The sequence below is a fragment of the Ambystoma mexicanum genome, chromosome 5q, assembly GCF_040938575.1.
Source record: "Ambystoma mexicanum isolate Mex_15411 chromosome 5q, UKY_AmexF1_1, whole genome shotgun sequence".
NCBI lineage: Eukaryota > Metazoa > Chordata > Amphibia > Caudata > Ambystomatidae > Ambystoma > Ambystoma mexicanum.
The window spans coordinates 687,984,052-688,006,244 of NC_090933.1; the positions used below are offsets into that span (position 1 = coordinate 687,984,052).

The 22,193-nt window shown below is 52.6% G+C and overlaps 1 protein-coding gene across 1 annotated transcript in view; it reads right to left on the reverse strand.

The window, feature by feature from the left end:
• ARFGEF1 (ARF guanine nucleotide exchange factor 1) overlaps positions 1 to 22,193 on the reverse strand; it is a 1,973,034-nt gene that overhangs the window by 690,513 nt on the left and 1,260,328 nt on the right. Inside the window, exon 22 of the mRNA XM_069621149.1 lies at positions 2,371 to 2,521. Within this exon, the coding sequence (XP_069477250.1) occupies positions 2,371 to 2,521 (151 nt within the window). The remainder of the gene's footprint in view (positions 1 to 2,370; positions 2,522 to 22,193) is intronic.

Genomic DNA, 22,193 nt, shown 5'->3' on the forward strand with positions numbered 1-22,193 from the left:
GGCCGCCGAGTTGTCTTGCGGCACTGGTTGAGGGGAGTCCGACGGGCGGTCAGGAGCCCCGTCGGCACCCTCGACGTTCTCGTCGTCTCCTACGTCGGGGTCCCTCCCGACGGGCTGGTCTTCTTCCACGCCAACGCCTTGGCTTAAGACTTCGATCAGCTCCTCCTCAGAGGTTGAGGCCGAATCCACGACGACCTCCTGCCCCCCCTTTTTCTTCTCCGTCGGAGGTTTCACGGGGGTCCTGTCGATGGGCATGAAAGAGGACTCCCTCCGCGGTGGCAGGGAGACTCTGGGCCCCGAGGTCGCCACCACTGGTGTAGCCTCCACAGGCTGAGCCAGGGCCGCCGCAACTGTCTCGATAGAGGCCTTGGCCAGGTGGATTAAGGCTTTCACCACCTTAGGTGCGCTCACCGCCTTCTCCTTGGGGGGGAGGGTCACCGCCTCGCTCCCCCTCCGATGGGGCCTTCGAGCTCGACCGGGGTCTCTCCAGGAGCTTCGCCGGGTGCTCGGCCTTCCTCTTACCCGAGCCAGAGCGTTGGTTCGTGGTTGATGGCGCCGGGGAGGATGCGCCCTGCCTGGCGCCCGTAGAGCCCGACCGTTCGGCGCTACCGGTGCCAGCGGACTCGCGGTGCTTGGCCTTCTGTTGGACCCCCGTCGCCGGGGCGCCCTCAAAGGTCTTAGAAGACCGCTCGGACTTCTTCTTCTTCTTCTCGCCTGACGGGCTCTTTCCTTCCAACTAGTTGGCGAGACGTTGATGGCGGCCCTTCATGGTCCGCTCCGACATATTGCCGCAAAACGCACAGTCCTTCTCCACGTGCGTCTTGTCCTCATGTAGGCAGTAAAGGCAAAGGGAGTATTCGTCCTCCTTAAAGACATTCTGAAGCTGGCATCCAGGGCAGACCCTGAACAGCTTTCCGGGCTTCGAGCTTCCCTTCTCCTGGGCCATGTCCGAGATGGGCCTGAGAAACTTCTGGAGTCCTCCAAAAGCGTGGCTCGACGAAATCTTCACCCTTGAGGGGCGTAGACGAATCCGACACGGGTCCCCGTTAATCGGATGAAGAAACGGTGGAGCTTGAGGCTCTTTTGACCAAAAAAAGAGAAATTTTTCTGAGAAAAAACGTGAAAAAAGCACTAACGCTCGAGAGCAATAGCACGAGGATCCCAACACTTGAACGTGCAGTAAAAATCTGAAGATGGCTGCCAGAGGCAGGGTTTAGGTAGAGGGCAGTCATTGGCTGTGGTCAGTATGACGCAGAGATCAGTGATTGGTTACTACTACGAAAGACAGATCAGAAACGAAACTGATACTGATTTTTTCTTTACCGAGGATTCCCAGCCTGACGACGGGGAATATTCATGAGCATGTGAATCCTTGCCAGACCCCATGCTGGAGAAATAATTATATACCTTGATACCAAAGCTCTGGTCAGTGTTTGCTTGTGCTATTGTATCTGAGTGCCTATTGTGTATACTTTGCATACTGCCTAACTCTTCTTGACGGAAGTCTGACTTCTCAGCCACAGCTACCAAGTGAATCTGTGTGGTACAGACTGCTACCAAGTGGGATAACTGCAAAAACACCTGTAGTCTTAAATCTCTTGCAGTGGTCCCAGAGGGAACTGCTCAGGTTTCTGCCTAACACTTGCAACTTGACAGGTTTACCCCTGTGCATAGTATCATGGAAAATAGCGGTCTGTCAAACCATTTAAAATGAAACACGGCTGGGGTACTGACATATGTGCTATCTAGTTTTTGGAAACAAAATGGAAATAGCAATCGCCTACTTTACTCCGGAACTGTTTTTATGGTTTGCCGAATTTCACTATTTAAATGTTATCATAGAGGCAGCTTTTACTGCTATAAGAATACAAGTGCTTAGGAACTTGTTTGCTACCCAAGATTGACTCTGCAATGGTGGCCCTCTACATATATTGAATCTAAGAACTTCCCAAAGGGGATGATATGGAACAATATAATAATGTCCAGGTTTCTGTCAAAACTAATTATACTGGTCCAGATATTTTTCAGAAGGCCTGATGGACTGGCAACTCTGCTGGAGAAGTGCTGACTTTAAACAGAAAGTTACCAAGTAAGAGGGAATGTTTAAAAGGTCCCTAATAACTCACACTAACATTGAGAAAACAAAGTATGAAGGCTCAGCCATCCAGCCGAAACTATTCCTCCAGATCACCAAAGAAAAGTCTGATTGAAAGAGGACCCAAAAGCGAGTCACTGTTGTACTGGTAGTACTCAAACCTAGAAAAAGTCAGATGGAAACAAGTTGTACTCGAGGAAGTGCTCAAGTGTTAAGATGTCTGGTACATTGAGAAATCTGTATTTTATCCATAAATACCAATGAAATCTACTCACCTAGCCCGAGACCCACAAACTCATCCGGAGTCTGGTCCTTTGTTCCTGTAAAAGAGCCTTCCCGACCTCGTACTGTTCCAGAAATGTACCGTGGTTTGACTCCAGTCCCTATCAACTGTGCCAACTCAAGTTGACTAATACATTTTAAAATCTAAAGAAAAGAAAAATAGGAAAATCTATTAATGTAGTGAATTATATATTGAAACCTGTTTTAGAAAATACTTTATCATTTAATCTGCTATGAAAACAATTGTAGTATATTAAGTCCCCTGATCACATCTATACACTTCTTGAAATTGTTGTTCATGCTGAAGGTTTTTTTACATTTAACAGTTGTCAATTGACGGAGAGCTAAAAAGGACCAATCACTCACCACATACCACTTAGTAATGCTCTTTCTGGATTAGTCCTTCCTCCCACAAATACCTCAACTTAGATAATTCTTCTCCAGCACCAGTTATCTTCCAAACACTTTCACCCTTCAGGGCTTCAGGGGTGGGAGCAGTACAGCGCTGCATCTTCGCCTGCTCAGCGCTGTTGGGTGCCCATGATCCCAGGGGTAGGATAGATGGAGCTAGCAGCATTCTATGACCTTATTACTTCCTTTTTCCCCTATTACTCAGCAGGTGGGAGATAGCAGAGCACTCAGAGGTTAATAAGCTGTCGAGAGGCGTGGCCAACCACGTCTGACGATAGCCGCTGAGGCTGTGAGCTCCAGCTCAGCACAGACTGCCCCAACAGGACAAGGCGAGCATAACTGGTGACGCTTGCGCACCCCATGGATCAGAGGATCCGGCGCGGGCACCCGTGATTGGCATGGGCAGTGAATCGCAGCCCGATCCTGGGTCGAGCGGCGAGCTGGAACAGGCTTCAGTGATCACTGAAGTCAATCCACTGTCAGTGGGCCGCAGGGAGGGCGCAATACAGGCCTGGTACCCAGAGGCCAGGAATAACTACAGAATGAAGAGGAGGCAGCGTTCTGTAGATGCCGGACCCCAAGATGGTGCCCACAGATGCCTGACTCCAAGATGTTGCCTATGCAGGGGGACGTGCGAGCCGTTAAGGAGGCCCTGGTTACACCTGCTTCACACTTGCAGCACCCAAAGGGGTTCGGGGGGAAGATATACTCTGAAGCACCCTAAGGGCCCAAAATGGCAAGGAGAGAGAAGGCTTGTGGGCATACTGAACACAACCGGAACAGAGGAAGGACCTCCAACAGGAACAGAGAACCTCCAGCTCCACCTGGCGCCTGGCTACGGCGTGGCTGAGACGGGCTGCACCAACTTGTAGTGGCACAGAGCGTCCTCGTGCCCTGAGTGGGGGCCATCACATGCCAGTGAAACAAGGAAGGGGGCTGGAGAAGGGGAGCCGCAAGACCTGCACACCACTGGAGTCACTTTGGCATAAGGAGCCCACGGGGCGAATGTTAGACAAGAAACACAAGACGGATCAGACACAGGGAGGCAGGTCCCGCTCAGCCAGCAGAAAGAAGCAGATGACATGGCCCAGGAAGACACTGAACAAGGCCTCCCCAGGCGGGACCTGCTAAACTGGATGAGGACTCTGAAGAACAAGATAAGGAAAGGTTTACGGATGACCTTCAAACGACAGCCCACATGATCACTTCCTCCATGAGATTAAACATGAACTTCAGACCATCGCAGTGAGGGTAACGCTAATGAGACCGCAATCCAAGCCCTGCAGAGAAACGCGACTGACAACGCAACAGCAGGGGAAGATAATGAGACAAGCAGGATCGCAGAGTTGGAAAACAGACACAGGAGGAGAAAATCTTCGCCCGAAAGGTCTGATCAAGGGCACCAAAGGCATTGACATAGCAGGCTGGACACAGCAGCTGCTGGAATTCATCACTCCTGAAGACCAAGCGAAAGAGATAACCCTGGAAAGAGTACAAAGGATAGGTCCAGCACGACAGAACAGCATAGCAGGGCTTAGGGATATTGTGATGAAAATCCGCTCATAAATAATGAGAGAACGTCCTGAAGTGGGCCAGAGAGCTAGATGTGCTTTGTTCGCAGAGGCAATCCCTTCGGATCTACCCAGATCTTCTGCCAGTAACACTGCAGAAGAAAACTGCATTCAGAAGAGCACCTGAGAGTCGTAAATGAGAGATACAGATGGACATTCCTGCTTGGTCTAGCATTCACGTGTGACAACAAGAATCACAGGGTCAAAACGTTGGGATAAGCTCACAGCATCCTAGGGATAGTTATGGGAAATGGAACCGCAAACGCGCCAACGGCGATGGGATACACAGCGGTCGGAGCGAGGCGCACCCAAAAGAAGTTGGTTCCTAAAATCAGGGAGCAGAATGGCCAATGTGTAGAGAGGACCAGGGCAAATCAAGAAGCATATGGGAGAGAGTAATAAAAAGCCACGAGCCATGGCCTCTGCCTGGAACGGTTGGAGCTAAAACTGGGGACCAACCAGATAGAAACACACAGCCTGGCAAAAATGAACTCAAACAAATATAAACAGCCTGTCTGAGAGTGCTAGCATCGGAGGCGAGTTCCAGCATTCAGTAGATCTTCGTAGAGGGCTCTGACTCCACGCAGGCAATGATGCAGCTGGTATGGGAATTCAGGGAGTGTGGAGCAAAAATGGGGCCAGGTGCAAGAAAGAGGGTAACACAAGCGGAGAAGACATTAAAAGAAGGGATGGAGGGGAAAGGATGGTGCAGACATGCAGGGATACACAAACAAGCCATCAACCAAGACAGGGGCTTCCTGGGGCAAGAACATTGTGATGAATCCTGCAGTCTCATCACTGATCCCCCCTGCCTAAAGTCTCCTCCTACGTGGCCAAAGGAAGGCAGCCACTACCCAACCCTGGCAGTGGTATTCTGAGGGTGGATCACATGGGAGGAGATAACTATCAGGGCACAGTGGTGCACTTCTCTTTACTATGAAGAAGATCTTTTAATCCCAGAGTTTTGATTGCTTTTTGCCAACATTCAAAACCATCTCATTTCAAAACTCGGGTAAACACTCTGATTAAACATAACCCTATTCAGTCTTCATGTAAACATGGCAAACCTAGAACATGTGAAACATCGAATATTTACGGTGATTGTCATTTTATTGCAACTGTTATGATATGATATGGCATTTGTAACGCGCCTATACACAAGTGTTTCAAGGCGCGACGAGGCAGGGAGGGGGGGAACAAAGGGAAGACAGACAACGATCCTACTAGGCCAGGTGTCATTCAGACCGCGCAAGTGCAGGGGTAGGGGGAAGGGAAAAATGCAAGGGGGAGGGGTGAGTGCAATACAAATAGTAGAATAGACATAAAATAATAAATAAATAGGGCCAGCTGGTGGCAAGTGCAAGGTAAGTGCAGACAAGTGCTGGGGAGGGGGTGGGGGGCTGTAGTGATACAGAGACAGTCCCGCAGTGCAGGGGTTGCCAGGGAGGCAGTGCAGGTGAAGAGTGACTGGGTCCAGGACCGAGGTCGGTGCGAGTGGCCCAGTTGCAGGATCAGTGCAGTTTTGGTGAAGAATTTAGCAGGGGAGAGGGAGAGAGAAAGCAGAAGCGAAGAGGAAGGTTTTGAGGTGCTTCCGGAACCGGAGATGGTTCTCCTCAAGTTTCAGGGAGGCAGGAAGGCTGTTCCAGAGGGAGGCACCTGCCGCGGAGAGAGATCTACCCCCAGCTCGTTGCTTCGAGAAGCGGCTGACCCTGAGGGAGTTGGAGACGGATGAGCGTAGGGCTCGGGAAGGAAGATATTTAGGAAGAGAGAGTTGAAGGTATTTAGGCCCCAGAAGGCCTTGTGGACAATGCAGAGGGTTTTGAACTTAACTGTTCACCCATGGGATTTAAAATCCACTGAAACGTTCTTGGACTCTATGTCCCAGAAAGCCCCAAGCACTGTGACCAGGACAGTGGAGGAAATACTAGTAGTAATGCATCTAATCAACTTCGCAGGACCTTTAAATTCCCAAATCCCCTGCAGCAAGTAGACCAAAAAGAATGCAGAAGTTGAGAGAAGGAAGGCTGCAGTGTGTGCGCAGCGGGAAGCGTGACCGGTGGCAGAGGAAATTCCACGAGTCGTGAGGAGAGACGCTCGTTAGAAGCAGGTTGTCAGCATTCGGGACCAGAGCTCCGGAGAAGAGAGAAAGCAGACGGTGAGCAGTGGGGCTTTGTAAGGAGACAATGTCCTGCAGAGCTGTGCAGGTCTTGGCGGAGAAGGACAGATGAGCCGATGCTGAGCCCAAATGAGACTCTGGCCTAGAAGGGGAGCTGGCTCCTTGCAAAAAGTACTTTTGAATACTGATGAAGAAGAATTAAAAGGAAAAGGCTAATGTGGTGCAATTCTCCTGACATGAGAGAGGGGAAACCTGGGACCAGCATTGCCAAGTGTCAATAGAGATTGAAAGAGGTTGACAGGCAGAGCTTGAACAAGCCCTCAGACATGGGATTTCAGTTTGGCGGAAGTTGGCACAAGTAACGACTGGAGTCAACAAGAGTGTGGTGGTGAAAAAGCACAATTGTGTGACACTTAAGGAGAAAGTGAATGTTGCAGAGAAGCCCAATAATGGCGCTCGATGAGGTCCTCGAGGGACAGCGTATCGACGTCATTGACGCGGGACGCAGAACATTTTTCCGAACCAGCACAACTGTGGTGATTACTGTCATAGATGTGTAATACGTTGGAGGAACATCCCATCGAAAGAACGTTACCAGGTAAGAAAGTAACTTGTTCTTCGAGGGGATTGTGTCCTCCGACGTATTCCACATCTATGACAGACTCCCAAAGCAGTACCAACGTATGGAGGTGGGAAAAGAATTTAGAATTTTAGAATGCCCAATCAAATAGCAGAATAGAGGACCGCCTTACCAAAGGCCAAATCTTGCCCTTGGAAAGAATCCAGTGAGTAGTGTTTTACAAAAGTATGAACAGAGGCCCATGTGGCTGCTTCACAAATATTACGAATGGGAACACCCCTCTGCAGCCACACCCCTAGTAGAATGGGCCCGTAAGCCTACCAGAGGATCCTTACCCGCCAGACGGTAGCATTCATAGATCGTCAAGATGATCCAACGGGACAGGGTCTGCTTAGAAACAGCCTGACCTAAACGCCTTCCAGCGTATCTCACTGTTAGCAAGAATTCTCTTATAAGGCTAATTTCCCAAACCTAGTGAGCCCCCCCAGCAGCTTTGCTGGATTTTTTAGGGTTTGTTTTTTTCTCCTGTTAAGAGTGAGACTATTTTCCTCCCACTCTTAGGCATGATTTGAGGTATGTCTGACTTTTTGTGTGCTTATGGGCTATGGGGTTTTTACTCCAAAGGGTATCATCCGTTTTCGTGTATGTGTTACACAGCACCCTCAGTGCAGTAACACAGGGGTGTCATAGTGACCCCCAAACATAGACTCCATACCCTGGGACTGACTACTGTCTCCCAGGGCATGTAAAGTCACCATTGACTTTACTAGTCCAAAATTGTGAACAGAACCAGTACAAACCATCATATGGTGGAAGTACTGGAAGGGGTTAATTCGATTGCCCCTGGGTCTGTTTCCAAGGGGGCACTGTGAAGTCCCCCCTTGTCGAGTTTCTGGCTGGTGGCAGTGGTTACCACGCAAAATATTCCACCGGAATATTTCCTATGGGATTTTCCCATTGATTTTAAACGCACCACTTTTTGTTGCAATGTTAAAGATACCGCTGGTTTATTTATTTAATATAAAATCACTGGTTGGGTCTTTTCGCCAGAACTCTTTTCTAAAATAGCGTTGGTGTCCCTCTCTGTAACTCCAACCAAGGTCGGGCCCTTTGTTCCACTTTTTGGCAGGCTTCTCCACAGAAGCCCTCCAAATGGTGCCACTCTGTCTGGGTTCCACAGGATGTGTGGGGAGGGGAATTGGCACCCTGGACTGCGTTGCCTTAGCAACTAAAGTCGCACTCTATTCTGATTGGCCCAGTAGTGAGCCGCCCAGCTCACCACTTAGCATGTTTGAGTGACAGCCAAGCTGCTGACTGGGGGTTTTTCTGCATAAAAGCAGGGCCTTTGGGATTAGAACTTCAGAAGTCGCCACAGGACCTAAGAAATCCGAAGAGGGGAGAAGCTGAGCCATCTGCAACGACGACACCGCCGGTGGAGCCCTGCAACAACAAACTCACCACTTTCCCAACGACAAGAGAAGATCTTCTGCTGGACGAGCCTTCTTCCTTTGAGCTGGTGGGATCAACCAGTTTGCCCCTTTCGCCTTCCAAAGACGTCTCTTGGTCGAATCGCCCGTGCCAAGCACCCCGGCGGCTGGATAACCATTCACCACTTTGACCGTGAATAAAAGGAACGCACCTTTTAACCGACAAACTCCGCGGCTGGCTTCATCCCTGGGCAGTGCAACGACTCCAAGTTTCCTCCCCGACGAGATCCTCTCTTCCCCAGATCGAAACAACGAACTGCACCCGCTGCCAGGAACAACTGCCACCGCTGGAGCTTCCTCTCTCTTTAAAGGTATCGTGTTCCCGCCTGGCCTCCCTTTCCACGGATCGCTAAAGGTGACCCTTAAATCCTTGGCTTTCCAACTGGGTTGGCCCCAGACCTTCTAACCTTACTTCTTGAATCACCCCAACCTCTTTTGAACATTCTGCAAAGACTTTTAGCGCATTTTAAACTGTGCGATCTTGGGCACATTTCGCTTTGCTCCATTTAAAGGGGGCCTGGCCTATGAACTTTGGCTCTACAGTGTATACTGCCTTTACTCCCTTGCTTTGAACTTCTAAAAGTGTTGGGAACTGTTTTATTTTTATGCCCTGCCTTTTTCTCTCCCTTTAACTTAACTATTGGAGTGCCATCTAGGTTACGCGCTCACATCTGTTTTAACAAATAGTGGTGTTTTAACTCTGACTTGTCTAATAGTTATCAAGGGAGGTGTTTATACTTTACCTGACTGTGTTTTAACTTGCTTTTGATTTAGAGTGCATGGTATTGCCTAAAGTATGTTTTAAATAAATAGTTATATACTTTTGATACACAGCTCTGGTCAGTGTTTGTTTGCTCTACTGTGTTATTAGCCCTATTGTGTATACTCTATATACTGCCCTACTCTTCTTGAGAGAAGTCTGCCTGCTCAGCCACAGCTACCAGGTAAATCTGGGTGGTGCAGACTGCTACCAATTGGGTTTACTGCTTGCTCCTGTAGTCTTAATCTTCTTGCAGTGGTCCTCAAGGGAACTGCACAGGATTCTGCCTCTCAGGAGGCGCAACACGCTGAGGAGGTCAGCGCAAGTTGGGAAGTGTTCAACAAACAAAAAGGCCAGGAAATCATGGGCCCCCTGCCATCGTACCAGTTTAGCCATTTTGCTTTTGCTCTTGTCAGAAGGGCCACGCAGCCTGGCAAGCTTCTTCCCTGGTTCATGCAGTAGGCCCAACTGGCCCTCTTGATCCTCCGTCTTACACGCTTCATCCTCCTCCATCAGCGCTGACAACTCCTCCTCCCTGGTCATGGAGTATTTTAACCCATCCATGTCAAAGAGCTACTTGCATGGGAATCCCCATCTGTAGGGAATTTTCCAGTCTCACAACCACACGGTGACCACATTCATTTGTATGCGTCTGTAGAAGGTAGCCTGAGATAGATCCTGTAACAGCAGGTCATATTCAGGGTCGGACTGGGACAAGAAATAGGCCTGGACACCCCAAAAAAAAGTGGCCCACCCCTTGCCTCAAAAAAGTGGCCCACCCCTTGCCTCACGACCCTTGACCTCTGGTGACATCAATGGAAGTGATGTCATTTGACCCCACACCAAACTGACATCCCGGGAAGTGATGAAACGCGACCTTTCACCCCTTGACAAAACAGGAAGTGGAATCAAACAGCATTGTTCCTAAGTACACTATGAAAAATAAAGAAAAATATGGTTTTGCAAAAAAAACGGCCCCACTCTGCAGGGACCATTTCGGCCCGGCCACGGGCCAAATGGGCGAGGGGCCAACCCGACCCTGGTCAGATTTGCTGAACTGGACCTCCTTCGATTTTGGGGCTTCTCGCATCCCCTGTTGTTTCTGGCCATAGAACTGCACTCTTGTGAGCACATCCGGGCACAGGCCATTCTTAACCTGAAACACTGTATAAACCCACTGTGTGCGGTCCAGTATAACACGCTCCCTGTCAGGTATATTCAGTATGGAGCAGAGCCTCTACACAAAAGCTTAATTCTTGGTCCGGGACCTGCCTTGGGATTCCACTGATCTGGATAATATTTTGCCTAGAGCGGTTTTCCGCATCTTCCTGCTTGACCAAAACCTGTTCCAGCTGCTGCTCAAAAGCCTCCATTCTTTCCTAAAGCATGGCTTGCTCGTGGACCTGCTCCCCCACCATAGTCTCCAGATCCTCAAGCCTAGTCTCTGCACCCATGGCACAGGACTAGAGGTCCACGACTGAGCCCAGCAGCTTATCTATGCTCCCCTGGATCTCTTGCTTCAGCTCAAGCTTCAGTTCTGTCAGCATGACCTTGACCTCCGCCTTTGTTGCCGACACAACTGGGGGTCCCTCCATCTGATAAAGATGGGGATACGGGGGCATAAACCTGGGCACTGACCTGCAACAGAGGCTTCCTACGATGCCAACATCTGCTTGATGTTCCCAGAAGAGGGTGCCTTGAACTTTCCAACACCTGACTCCATTGCCCCCCAGCAGGGCCGGCAGGGGGTGTTGCTCCGTTGTGCAGTGGAGAGCATGCCGCTCTTTCAGGTAGAGGGGTCCTCTTGCCCACACCAGGTCCCCACCACCCAACCACTCTACGCAGATTAAGAAGCAAATGTGACGAGAGATTACAGCCCCCCGGCTCCATTCATGGCTGATTAAGCAGCAGCAGCCCTAAAGTACCTTTAGCCCACCTACCGCTCAAAAGGCTGTATTCCAGGCTTGTCGGGCATGCTATGCTGGGGCAGTCCTCTGCTTCTACAAACCCACGTTGGGAGCTGCACATTATTCCTGCCCAGAGATCACACAATTTGGGTTCAACAGCTGTGTAGACCAGGCTGAACTCGAAGCTGGCTCATGAGGTAGTACAAAACAATTAATTGAGGCGAGACAGACTATTGCAGTTATATTATGAGTGCAAAACGAGCGAGGCTCCAGATGTCTTGATGGACATGCCCAGTTGCAAGGACGATCTTGATGCAGGAAGGACTTTCAATAATTGTGAGTCTAAACTTTACAGCTATTTATGTAGTATCCTACTGAACAAGCGTAACCATCTTGACTCCTGACATTGCTTTCGGCCACCCTTGTATCCTTCCACTACAGGAGTCCAAGCAACTGCTGCCATAGCTATCCCCACCTCGACCGCTGCCTCTGCACAGGGAATTTGTTCGATCAGTGGTAGCAGACATCCCTGTGTGACGGTGCCGCGGCCGCCCCAAGTAAACAGATAGCTGCAAATTGTCCCGGGAAGTCGAGCGCACCCCAGGGTGCAAACCCCAGTCTCAGGGGCCAGGAATTTGCAGCTTACCTAGCTAGCGCTCCCACGCCGGCACAGCGCTCCTCTTCCCCAGCGATCGACGACTCTGCCTACGGCAGTCTCCTCTTTGCCCAGACCACCACTGCAGGCTGGCTGAAGCGCCTCTGTGTGGGGGGCCTTCTGTCAGAGACTGCCTTTGTCTCAGGGTTCGGGCAGGGTACTGGGTGCTGCCATCTTGGCCATGCGGGCTGTGAAGATTTCACTGGCGGATAGTGTTAGGAAAGATTTCATAATTGTATGCAATTTTCCCTCCATGTGTACACCCCCAAACCTGTTGCTGCCGTTTAGGCACCATTGACTGACTTTGCCAGAGAAGCAGCTGCACTCCTCTGGGCTTTTGCTCACTTTTTATGGGGCAACTGACATGCCTTTAAGACAGACAGTACTGGGAGATTTTGTTTCCCTTAGTCCTTTTCCCGTGTTGCAACTTTTGTGCAACATGTAACAAGTGTGCAATGTATCTTACCATACAGCACACTTGGGTCTATAGTAATTTTTCCCAAGGCCCTAGATACTCTCGCTGGACTTTTTATGAACTGTGCAGTTGTGTCATGGACAGGAATAGTGGCAGCTATCTTTTCGCATTATTTTCAACCCTTTCCTGCCATGTTAATCGCGTTTGGCACGAATAGGTGGCCTGGCTCCAAAATAGCTATGCCACAAGGATCTTTGCCCTGTCTTTTGGCCATCTTGCCCGTTAACCTTCCCCAGGTCGAGTCGACCCGGGTCAGTCCTTATTTGGTTATGCACTTTCCCGCGAAACCCAATGCTTTTGCGGGCTTCTGCATGCTTTCTGTGTGTGTCTCCAGGATTTGGGCTGGAACGTCTGAGTCCAATACACATCCTGGGTGCCAGAGAGTCTTGAGTGCCATGAATGACTAGTACCACTGTGGTCCATGATTTGTACACATATGGAGTGTGTGTTTGTGAGCAGATCTCCCATTGGGTCCTCTTCCTTTTTGGCGCGAAGGGAACTTTGGATAAGAGTAGGGCAAAAATGCCCATACCATGTTGATCTCCTGAGTTGTCACTGAACCAAGTATCCTGCAACACGAAGTAGAGTCGAGAAACCACTGGTGACTCGCTGGAAGGTTTGGCACCCTGAGCCCGCTGTCGTCCCCTGGGATCCCTCTGCATCGGGTGTCCTAGAAGGTCTGCCAAGACGCTTCGACCCATTAGAATAGTGGGACCAACTATTCTTGGCACCTTCATCAAACCCTGCAAGTAAGCTTTCTCGGAAGTGTCCCATGGCCAACCAGTGGGCTGACCAGCTTACCCAGTTGCTTTGCTCTGTCACGGCGCTGTTTCGAGGAGGCCCTCGAAACTTGGTATACTGCTAGCTCTGTGTCCCTGCCACCCTCACACCGAATTTTGTACACTTGGCATTCCCAGGTCTGAAATGAGACAAGTGCGCCAGGAACGGAGTGAACGCGGTTACCTTGTTGCCCTGCCGCCGCAACGTCTTTTGCAAGTATGCTGCATTTGTGACCCTCTTGCCCCTGAAGCCCCTCTGCAGTGAAACTGGGTCGATTCATCCACCCGGAGCAGAGAAATCGCCACTGTCCCGTTTGGGAATCATTGCAGTATCTCAGGAACTGAAAGCCACAGAGACGTCCTTTTTGTTGTGTTCGAACCTGCAACCCGAGTGGACTGAACGGGCAAACTTTGGGTCCGAGTGCGCCTGGGACTTAGTACTTCCAACACTAACCGGTGGCCCCTCTCCTTTCCACTGCTAGTGCGAACTAGCGACTCCATCCCGCTCTCTTGAACTGTCTCTGCCTTCAAGTGGAGGTCCTCCCTGAATAGTGGGAACTTGTTCTGCATAGCCTCATCCACCTTCCTGTGCTGCTACAGACCCCTGAAGAGACCCTACTTTGCCCATTGGAACAACCGCGTGCGCTTGCATTGCATGTACTATTGAGCACAAGGCTCCTCTCCTCTCCTCTTAGGGCTTGGACTGCCTCTTCGTTAGGTGTGTTGTCGATGTCGAAGGGGCCTAAAGACTATCTGCACTGCCCGTTTCCTTCCCAAATAGGTTGTCGACATATTTCGTGCATTTAACCCCTTTAAACCCCAATGGTCTTGTATATACATTGTGTTGATAGTGTTGTGTTGGTTTACTTAGTGTTACTGTGATTCTTATGCTATGGTCTATGTTACAAAGGCCTTGTAATAAAAGTGTCTATATTATTGATATAACAACTGTCTGGAGTAATTTGTAAGTGTTCTTGCTTTGTGTGCTCATTGAGGTCCTTCAGGCACCCTCACCCCTCCTGAGACTTAGTCTTGACCGCCTGCCATAGCTACCCTGATTGGTCTGGCTTGTCCAGAGGTTAGCCTGTTCCAAGAAACTAGGCTGGCCTTCTGAACCTCTGCCCCACCAGGTCAGAGTTCAGAAATCCATCTTAACAGATAGGATCTCCGGGCTCTGTTCCTGCTTCAGGTTGGTCCCCAGGGGTCGGCGGCTAATTCAGGAGCATATTCTTCCCCCACTAAGAGCATCTGATGGGGAAAATTCTTGTTTTGGGGCCGCTCACGGCTCACACATCCGTGCTGTCACTTGGCCATGCCCCCAGCACATGCCTCTTCTATATGTTGGGGCATTTCCTTGTTCAGGGGGCATGACAATGTCCTCCATGTTTATTTAGGACATTGAACAGTTTTTTCTTCAAAAAAGAAAACACTTGTTTTAAAACATTTATTTTCTTTGTTGCTGGCTATTAGTAGTAAAGAAATGAATGAAGGATACTAGCCTCCAGGTCTCAAATAGAAACTAAACCCTCATTCACGTCATTGAAGGGGGACAAGCCATTGAAGTAGATTTCTGCTGTACCTGTGATCTACAGCTAGGCCTCTCGTCAGCTTCCCTTTGTTTACAATAACACATCTCGGATCCCTGACTCATCAGGAGCATTGTGCACAGGAAAAACTTCAATATTTCCTTTAAGCACATATTCTGAAATGTTACAGTATTCTTTGTAAATCTTTGGGTAAGGAGACCTACAACGATCCAATACAAGGGGGCTTTTTTCAATCAGAATTTGCATTCTTCTTAAACAAAGGTATCTTCACTGCAAGATACTCAAGACAAAAAAAAAGGTCTTCAGTTCTACTACACTGACCTTTTATTTTGAGGATTCGATAGCACCCTAAATCAAATCAATGGGATTTAAGGCTTTTTTTTTTAAACTTTGTTTTATTGGCATTTTCATAATATAACAAAAGGCGCAAAACATTTTCACAAATTGTGCAAGTAACAGGCCCAAAAATCACCCCCCTCACCCACCCCTAACTCACCCACCCCCCCCCCCCAAGAAAAAAAAAAAAAGCAAAAAACTTAGTCCCCATAGAAACATTTTGCTGGGGAGCCGCTATGAAAGCTCCGAAAGTCTGGAGCTCCAGGAAGAGCGAGAGCGTTGACTACTTGGATGGCTGATGAACTACCATCGTCCCCCGGGCCGTGGGCCCTGTCCACTCCTTGTCCCCCCTGAGGATCAATGCACATCCCAGCCCCATGTCTGCTGTACCCCGTACCAGTTTGCTTGGAAAGAGCCCAAGTCATTGTTCATCATTGCCGTCAGTTTGTCCATCAGGAACATGTTTTTTACCTTTTTTAGCCAGTCCTCCTTCGAAGGGGTCTCCAGGCTCTTCCATTTCTGGGCCAGTGCAACCCTTCCCGCCCTCAACATTGTCTCCCACATTCTAGGGTATCGGGGTATGTCCGTGTCCTCCGGGGGGAGGCCCAGCAGCATTGTCAGGGGGTTCTGGGGGAGAAGCTCTTCAGAAACTTCTGCGATCCAGCCCCTCACCTTCTCCCAGTATGCCTGAGCTTTCGGGCAGTGCCACCACATGTGCCCTCTCGTACCGACCTGGTCACATCCCCTTGGGCATGCGGGGACACTCCCGTGTACATTTTAGCCAACTTCACTGGTTCTCTGTGCCACCCCTGTAGGATCTTGAAGTTGTGTTCCATGTCCGCCGTGAATAAGTTCCCATGGAAGGCTATTTTAAATATTCTCGACCAGGCGTCCTCCGAGATCTCATCCCCCGCTAAGTCATTCCAGAACGTGCGGAACCCCCTTCTCTCCCCTAGGTTAACCATGTTCAGTAGCTTGTACATCCCTGATACCGCACCCTTCCTGGAGGTTGCCGAGTCCAGGAGTTTCTCGAAGGGGGTCAGCTGTCTTTTCAGGTTCTGGCCCCAGGCCTGGTCACATAGGATTCCCTTCAGGCGGATGTATTCAAATATGGAGAGGGACCCCTGACCGAGGGCGTCCCTCAGTTCCTCATATGGCCGGAATTCTCCTTCCCTAAACATCTGCCCCGCCCACTCCATCCCCAGGTCGGACCATGACTGGGCGTTGCGGAACCCCCTGCTTCCCAGTTTGAGGAGGTGACCCCAGAGGGAGGACATCGGTGAAGGCCACGATAGGTGTGCCGTCTGGGGGCTTTCCCTCCAGATCGTCCAGAGGACTCCCAGGGTTGGGTGGGATTTGAGTCTGTTTGGATTAAACTTGCTAGGGGCCCACAGGAGGTCTTGAATCTTTAGTGGGTGAGCGTCCATGTCCTCCAGATAAGACCAGTAAGTGCCCATCCCCTCTTTCATGTGTTCTAGGAGGACGCGCAGCTGGGCGGCCCGGAAATAGAGTTGAAAGTCTGGCAACCCAAACACTCCCTCCTCCCTCGGTAAGGTCAAGACCCTATTGGCAGTTCTCGGGGTCTTGCCCTGCCATATGAACTCCCGCACCGCATTCTGAAGGACTCTGAAGGTCCGGTCAGGGACTACAGATGGGAGGGTGGTGAAAAGATATAGTAGTCGCGGGAGAATGTTCTTTTTCACAGCCGTCATGCGGCCGTACCAAGACAGGATCATTGACCTCCACCTCCTTAAATCTGCAGTGATTCCTGACACAACGGGGTCGTAGTTAGCAGGGGCTAGGTTGGTTAGGTCCCGGGTGAGGACTCCCCCCAGGTATCGAATGGAGGCCTTCCCCACCGTTATTCCTTCCAGGCTGGCAAGAGCGTCCAAGCCCGGGTCCCGGGTTCTCATGGGGAGCAGGACTGATTTGGACGCATTGATCCTGAGACCAGAGAAACGCCCGAAGGTAGCCATCAGGGAGAGGAGCGGGGGGAGCGAGGATCTTGGGTCTACTAAATAAGCCAGGATATCATCTGCGAACAGGGAGAGCTTAAATTCCACCTCCCCCCTCTTAATCCCCTTAATCTCTGAGTGAGCTCTGACTGCTATGGCTAGGGGTTCAATGGAGAGGACATAGATTAGAGGGGAGAGCGGGCATCCCTGTCTTGTCCCCCGTGACAGGGGGAAGGGCTCCGACAACCCGCCATTGACTTGGACCCTGGCCCTAGGGGCCCTGTATAAAGCCGCCACCCAATCCCTGATCTGTGGACCAAAGCCCATTTTCTGGAGGCCAAGTTCCATGAATCTCCAATCCACCCTGTCGAACGCCTTTTCCGAATCTAGGGACAGGACGATCGCGTCCAAATCTGACCTCTGGGCATGGTGCAACAGGTCTATCGTCTTCCGGATGTTGTCTGAGCCCTGTCTCCCCCTAATAAATCCCACCTGGTCGCCGTGGACCAGCTTCGGCAAGACCCCCTCCAACCGTCCCCCAAGCACCTTGGCCAGAATCTTCACATCAACATTCAACAGGGAGATGGGTCGGTAGGAGGAGCATTCCCTAGGGTCCCTGCCGTCCTTGGGGAGCTCCACAATAATTGCCTCCGTCATGGAGTCTGGAAGGGACCCCCCCCCTCCAGCACCGCGTTGAGCACTTTTACCAAGTGGGGGGAAAGGGTCGAGCGGAACCTTTTGTAAAAGTAAACCGAGTAACCGTCCTCGCCCAGGGAAGTGCCCACCTTCATCCCTCCAATCGCGCGCTCTACCTCGTCCTCGGTCACAGGGCCCTCCAACCCCTCCGCCATCTCCCTGGTCAGGGCCGGGATCTGGATTGAATTCAGGAACCCCACCATCTCCGCCTCCTCCCCATTATACTCGGATGAATATAGTTTCTCATAATATCGGCGGAAGGCTTTGCCAATGTGGGGCGTATCGTAGCCTACCTTTCCCACCTCGTTCTTAACCTCTTTCACTAATCGGCTTCTCTGCACCTCCCTCAGTTTCCAAGCCAGAATCCTATCCGCCCTGTCCCCTTTTTCATAGTACTTTTGTTTGACCAGTTGGAGGCTCCTCTCCGTCTTGTGGAGAAGGAGATCCTTCAGTTGGAGTCTATAGTCGTCCAGTGCGGTCACCTGATCGCGTTCAAGGGGAACCCTGGGGGGATCCCCAGGTTGGAGTAGGGCGATTTTCTCCCTGAGGTACCTTTCCTGGCCCTCCCTTTGCCTTTTTTTCTGGGCTCCCATTTTGATCAAGGTTCCCCGTAAGGTCGCCTTAAAGGCGTCCCAGAGGCTATGTGAACCCATCTCCACGTTGTCATTAAGTTCAAAGAATTCCGTGATGGCCTCGAGGACCTCCTGGGCTAGAACTTCGTCCTTTAACAGGGAGTCGTTGCACTTCCATCTCCCTCTGCGTTCGTGTAGACCTCCCCTTGCTATAGTGACTCGGACCAAGTCGTGGTCAGACCAGGGGATGGGGTCTACCCTGTGGCCCTGAGGCAAATGGGTGTAGGGTCTCGTCCACCAGGATGTAGTCTATCCTGGAGAACGACGTGTGGATGGCTGAGTAATATGTAAAAGAGGGGGAGTCTGTTCTGGGGACGGGGATCGTGTCCAACAGGCCCAGTTCTAGGTTGACTTTTTGGAAGGTGCGCGCCATGATCTCGTCCGCAGCCCTGGAGGACTGCGGGCCTGCACGTTTCCTGTCCAGGATGGGGTCCAGAACCATATTGAAGTCCCCCCCCCACCACCACCGTGCCATGGATGAAGTACTTGAGTTTGTCCCCCACCTCCTCCCAGAATTGGGCTTGGCCTTCGTTTGGGGCATAGATGGCAGCTAGGGTCAGTGGGGCCCCCTGCAGGGACCCCCGCACCAGCAGGTAACGGCCCCCAGGGTCCTTCAGCGTGGCTTAATTCTCAAAGCCCACGTGTTTTGCTACTAGGATGGCGACCCCTCTCTTTTTGCACTTGTGGGATGCACTGTGAACCTCGCCAATTCCCCCTCCCCGCATTTTGGGCTCCTTCCCCCGTGGCCAGTGAGTCTCTTGAACGAAGAGAAAATCCAGGTGTGCCCTTCTAAATTCCCTACAGAGCAGGGACCTCTTGGTGGGGGTATTTAAGCCACGGACATTAAGTGAGCCCACCCCCAGGGCGGGCAGCCCGTCAGCCATGGTCACTATGTTCCTCTCTCTCGGTCAACTCCTTCCCTGCGCTCCTCCCCGTATGCTCCGTTGTATCAACTCTGTGTTCCCCTTTTCCCCCCGCCCCCTCCCCCCGGGTGGGCCTAAGACAAAACCCCAACTGCCCCCTTCCCCGAACCGTAACTGAACTTCCCCAACTCCCGTGGTCCCCCCCACACCCCGCCCCGGCGTCCAGCCAAGTAGTTCTGCCATCGCTGGCTTTTGGCCGAACCACCAGCCTGCCCACCTCGGCCAGGCAATCTGCATTAGAATCTCATCTCCTTGAGCCCCCTAGGATCCCCCGCGTCTGTGACCCCTCTGCGTACCCCACCTACTTGCAGGTCGTAGGGACATTGATAGTAGTGAATCCTCTGAGTCTGCGTCCCTCCGACCAGGGCACACCAGGGTGCCCCCGTGCTCAGTCCTCAGAGTCGTTACGTTCTCCGTCCTTTGATGGTGAGGGGGTGTTCATTTTCCTGAATTTCCTCACGCCGGTGCGCTTTCTCCTCTCGCCGGACGGACCAGGGCCACCGGGTCTCCCGTGCTCCGGCCCCGATGGGCCCCTCCGGGGGTTCGTGTCCACTGTATATTCTTGTATGGCTCCCCTTATGTCCTCTTCCGTGATCAGGGTCGATCTTTGGCCCATGTATTCGAAAGTCAGGGAAAAGGGGTAGCCCCATCTGTAGCGCACTCCCTTTTCCTTAAGCACCTGTGTGAGAGGGCGGCACATCCTACGCCTGGCCAGCGTGTAGGCTGAGAGATCTTGGTATATGGAGACTTGGGCGTTGTTGTAGGTGATTTCCCTAGCCTTTCTGGCCTCCTCCAACACCTTCGTCTTCTCCGAGTAGTACTGGAACCCGACCAGAATCGACTGGGGGCCCCGGCCCTGCCCCCCGCCCTGTGCACCCGGTCAAAAGTTAGCTCGGTTGTCATTTCCTCCGCGAACAAGAGAGTGATGATGTCTCGTACTGCTCGGGTGACGTCCCTCTCCCTTTCCCCCTCCATTTCGGGCACCCCAAAGATTCTGAGGTTGTTCCTCCTCTCCCTGTTTTCGAAATCATCCATCTGCCTGGCCCTTTCCTCGTCCCTCTTCTCCAGGGCCTCCAGCCTCATGCTATATTGTATGTCTTGGACTGCTGCGGAGGATTGGTTGGATTCGACCTGTAGCAGTCTGTCCTCAATCTTATCCACCCTCTGGTCCATTTTTTCAAATTTCTGGGCGATGTCGGAGCGCATGTCCCTAATTTCCTGTAGGATCGAGGCGAAGCCCCTTTCCATTGCCGCCGAGGAGGGGGGGGTGGCGTCCCCGGGTTGGGCCATGGTCCCTTCGCGGGTTAAGCCTTTGTCACCTCTTACAACCTCCTGGAAGCGGTATCTCTGCAAGGCTTCCCTCCAGCTCATGTGGTTCTTTCCTGTGTCCTGTCGTCTGGATCCCCGCGGCCCCGGCGGGGGGCAGGGGGTCCCCTGCTGGCCAGTCCTTCCTTACTTGGGTTGTGCACTCCACAGATGTCCCGAATGGGGTGACACAGTCCGGGGGGGTGGGCACACGGCCCACCTGTTCCCAGGCAGGGGCCTCACACCCTTTTCAAGCGCCTCGTGGTCTTCTGGGGCCTCCTCCGGTCTCCTTGAGGGGGGGGAATGGTGGTTCAAGGGGGCCCGACCTTCCAGTCCAAGGGGGGAAAGGACGTTGTGGCTCGCGCCGTGAGTCCGGGGGGGGGGCACCCCTGGGCGGGCACACGCCCCACCAGCTGCTGGCGGGGGCCTCGCACCCTGGTCACCCCGCTTCAGGCCGTGCTGTCTCTGGGGGGGGGGGGTCTGGGGCCCCGGTCCACAGTCCACACCTTTGGTCTTCCTGCTCCTGGGGTTCCACCCCGCTCGGGCCGCTCACCTGTGGGGGGGGGCGAGTCCCAGGCCTACAGGGGCTCCCCCTGCTCTGCTGCACTGGGCTCCGGCGGGCCGCGAGCGCCCGCAATGATGATTCCCGGGGGGGGGGGGAGGGGGCCGCCCCACTCCTTTCTCTCACTCCCGGGGGGGGAGGACTCAGAGTCCCCGGGGGCGCCGCTCCAGGCCCCCGGATGCCACCTCCTCCGCTGCCCTGGACTCCGGCGGGCCGTGAACGCCTGCGATGCTGTCCCCAGGGGGGGGGGGGGGGGTTGACCACCCCGCTCCTTCTCCTCAGTCCGGGGGGGGGGGGCAGACGCCGATTCCCCGGGGGCGCCGCTCCAGGCCCCCGGATGCCGCCTCCTCGCGGCGCGGGCAGCCCCGGCGCTCTGGTTCGGGCCGCGGGGGGAGGGGTGGAGAGGGCCGAACCGCGCCCCCGAAGTCCCGGGGGCCCGGACCCCGGCCGGGTCGCTCCCCGCACTCCGAGGGGGGGGGGCTGTTGATAGGGGGAGTGAGGGCTAGTCGGGCTGGGGTGCCATGTGCGCCCGGGGAGAGACCGCCTCACTCGCGGTCCCGAGGCCGCTCCAGTCCTGCTGCGTCACCCGCCCAGGCGCCGCGGGTTGCGAACTCCGGCTCCCCGGGGAGCTCGGGCTCCGCTCTTTCGCTCGCCGGGGGGGGGGGCGCCGAGTCGGTCTCCCAAGTTGTACTTGCGGGGGGGGTCTCAGGGGGGGGGGCTCAATCCCCTCGGATTCCCGGGCTTCGGCGGGAGCTGTGCACTCAGGCAGCCATTGCCTGTGCGCCACCTGGTGGCCTCCGGATTTAAGGCTTTTAAGGCAGGGATACATAGCAGCAAGTGATTTTGTCATTATTTTATGTTTCGATGCTCAATACTTACTTTAATGAGTTGGTTGGTGATATGCCAATCTCCGGATTGTACTGCTGGTGCTTTTTGTAACAGAAGAACAGTGGCAGAGTAAGGACAGAAGGCTCAGATGCTTCAGGCAAGGATTAAGCCTCTGTCCTCAACTCACCGATTATTCCAGCCTCCCTAGACGCCCCAAAGGCCAATGACGTTGCTTGGACCACACATCCATGATTGGAACATAAGCTGGACCATGCACACGCACATGTGATT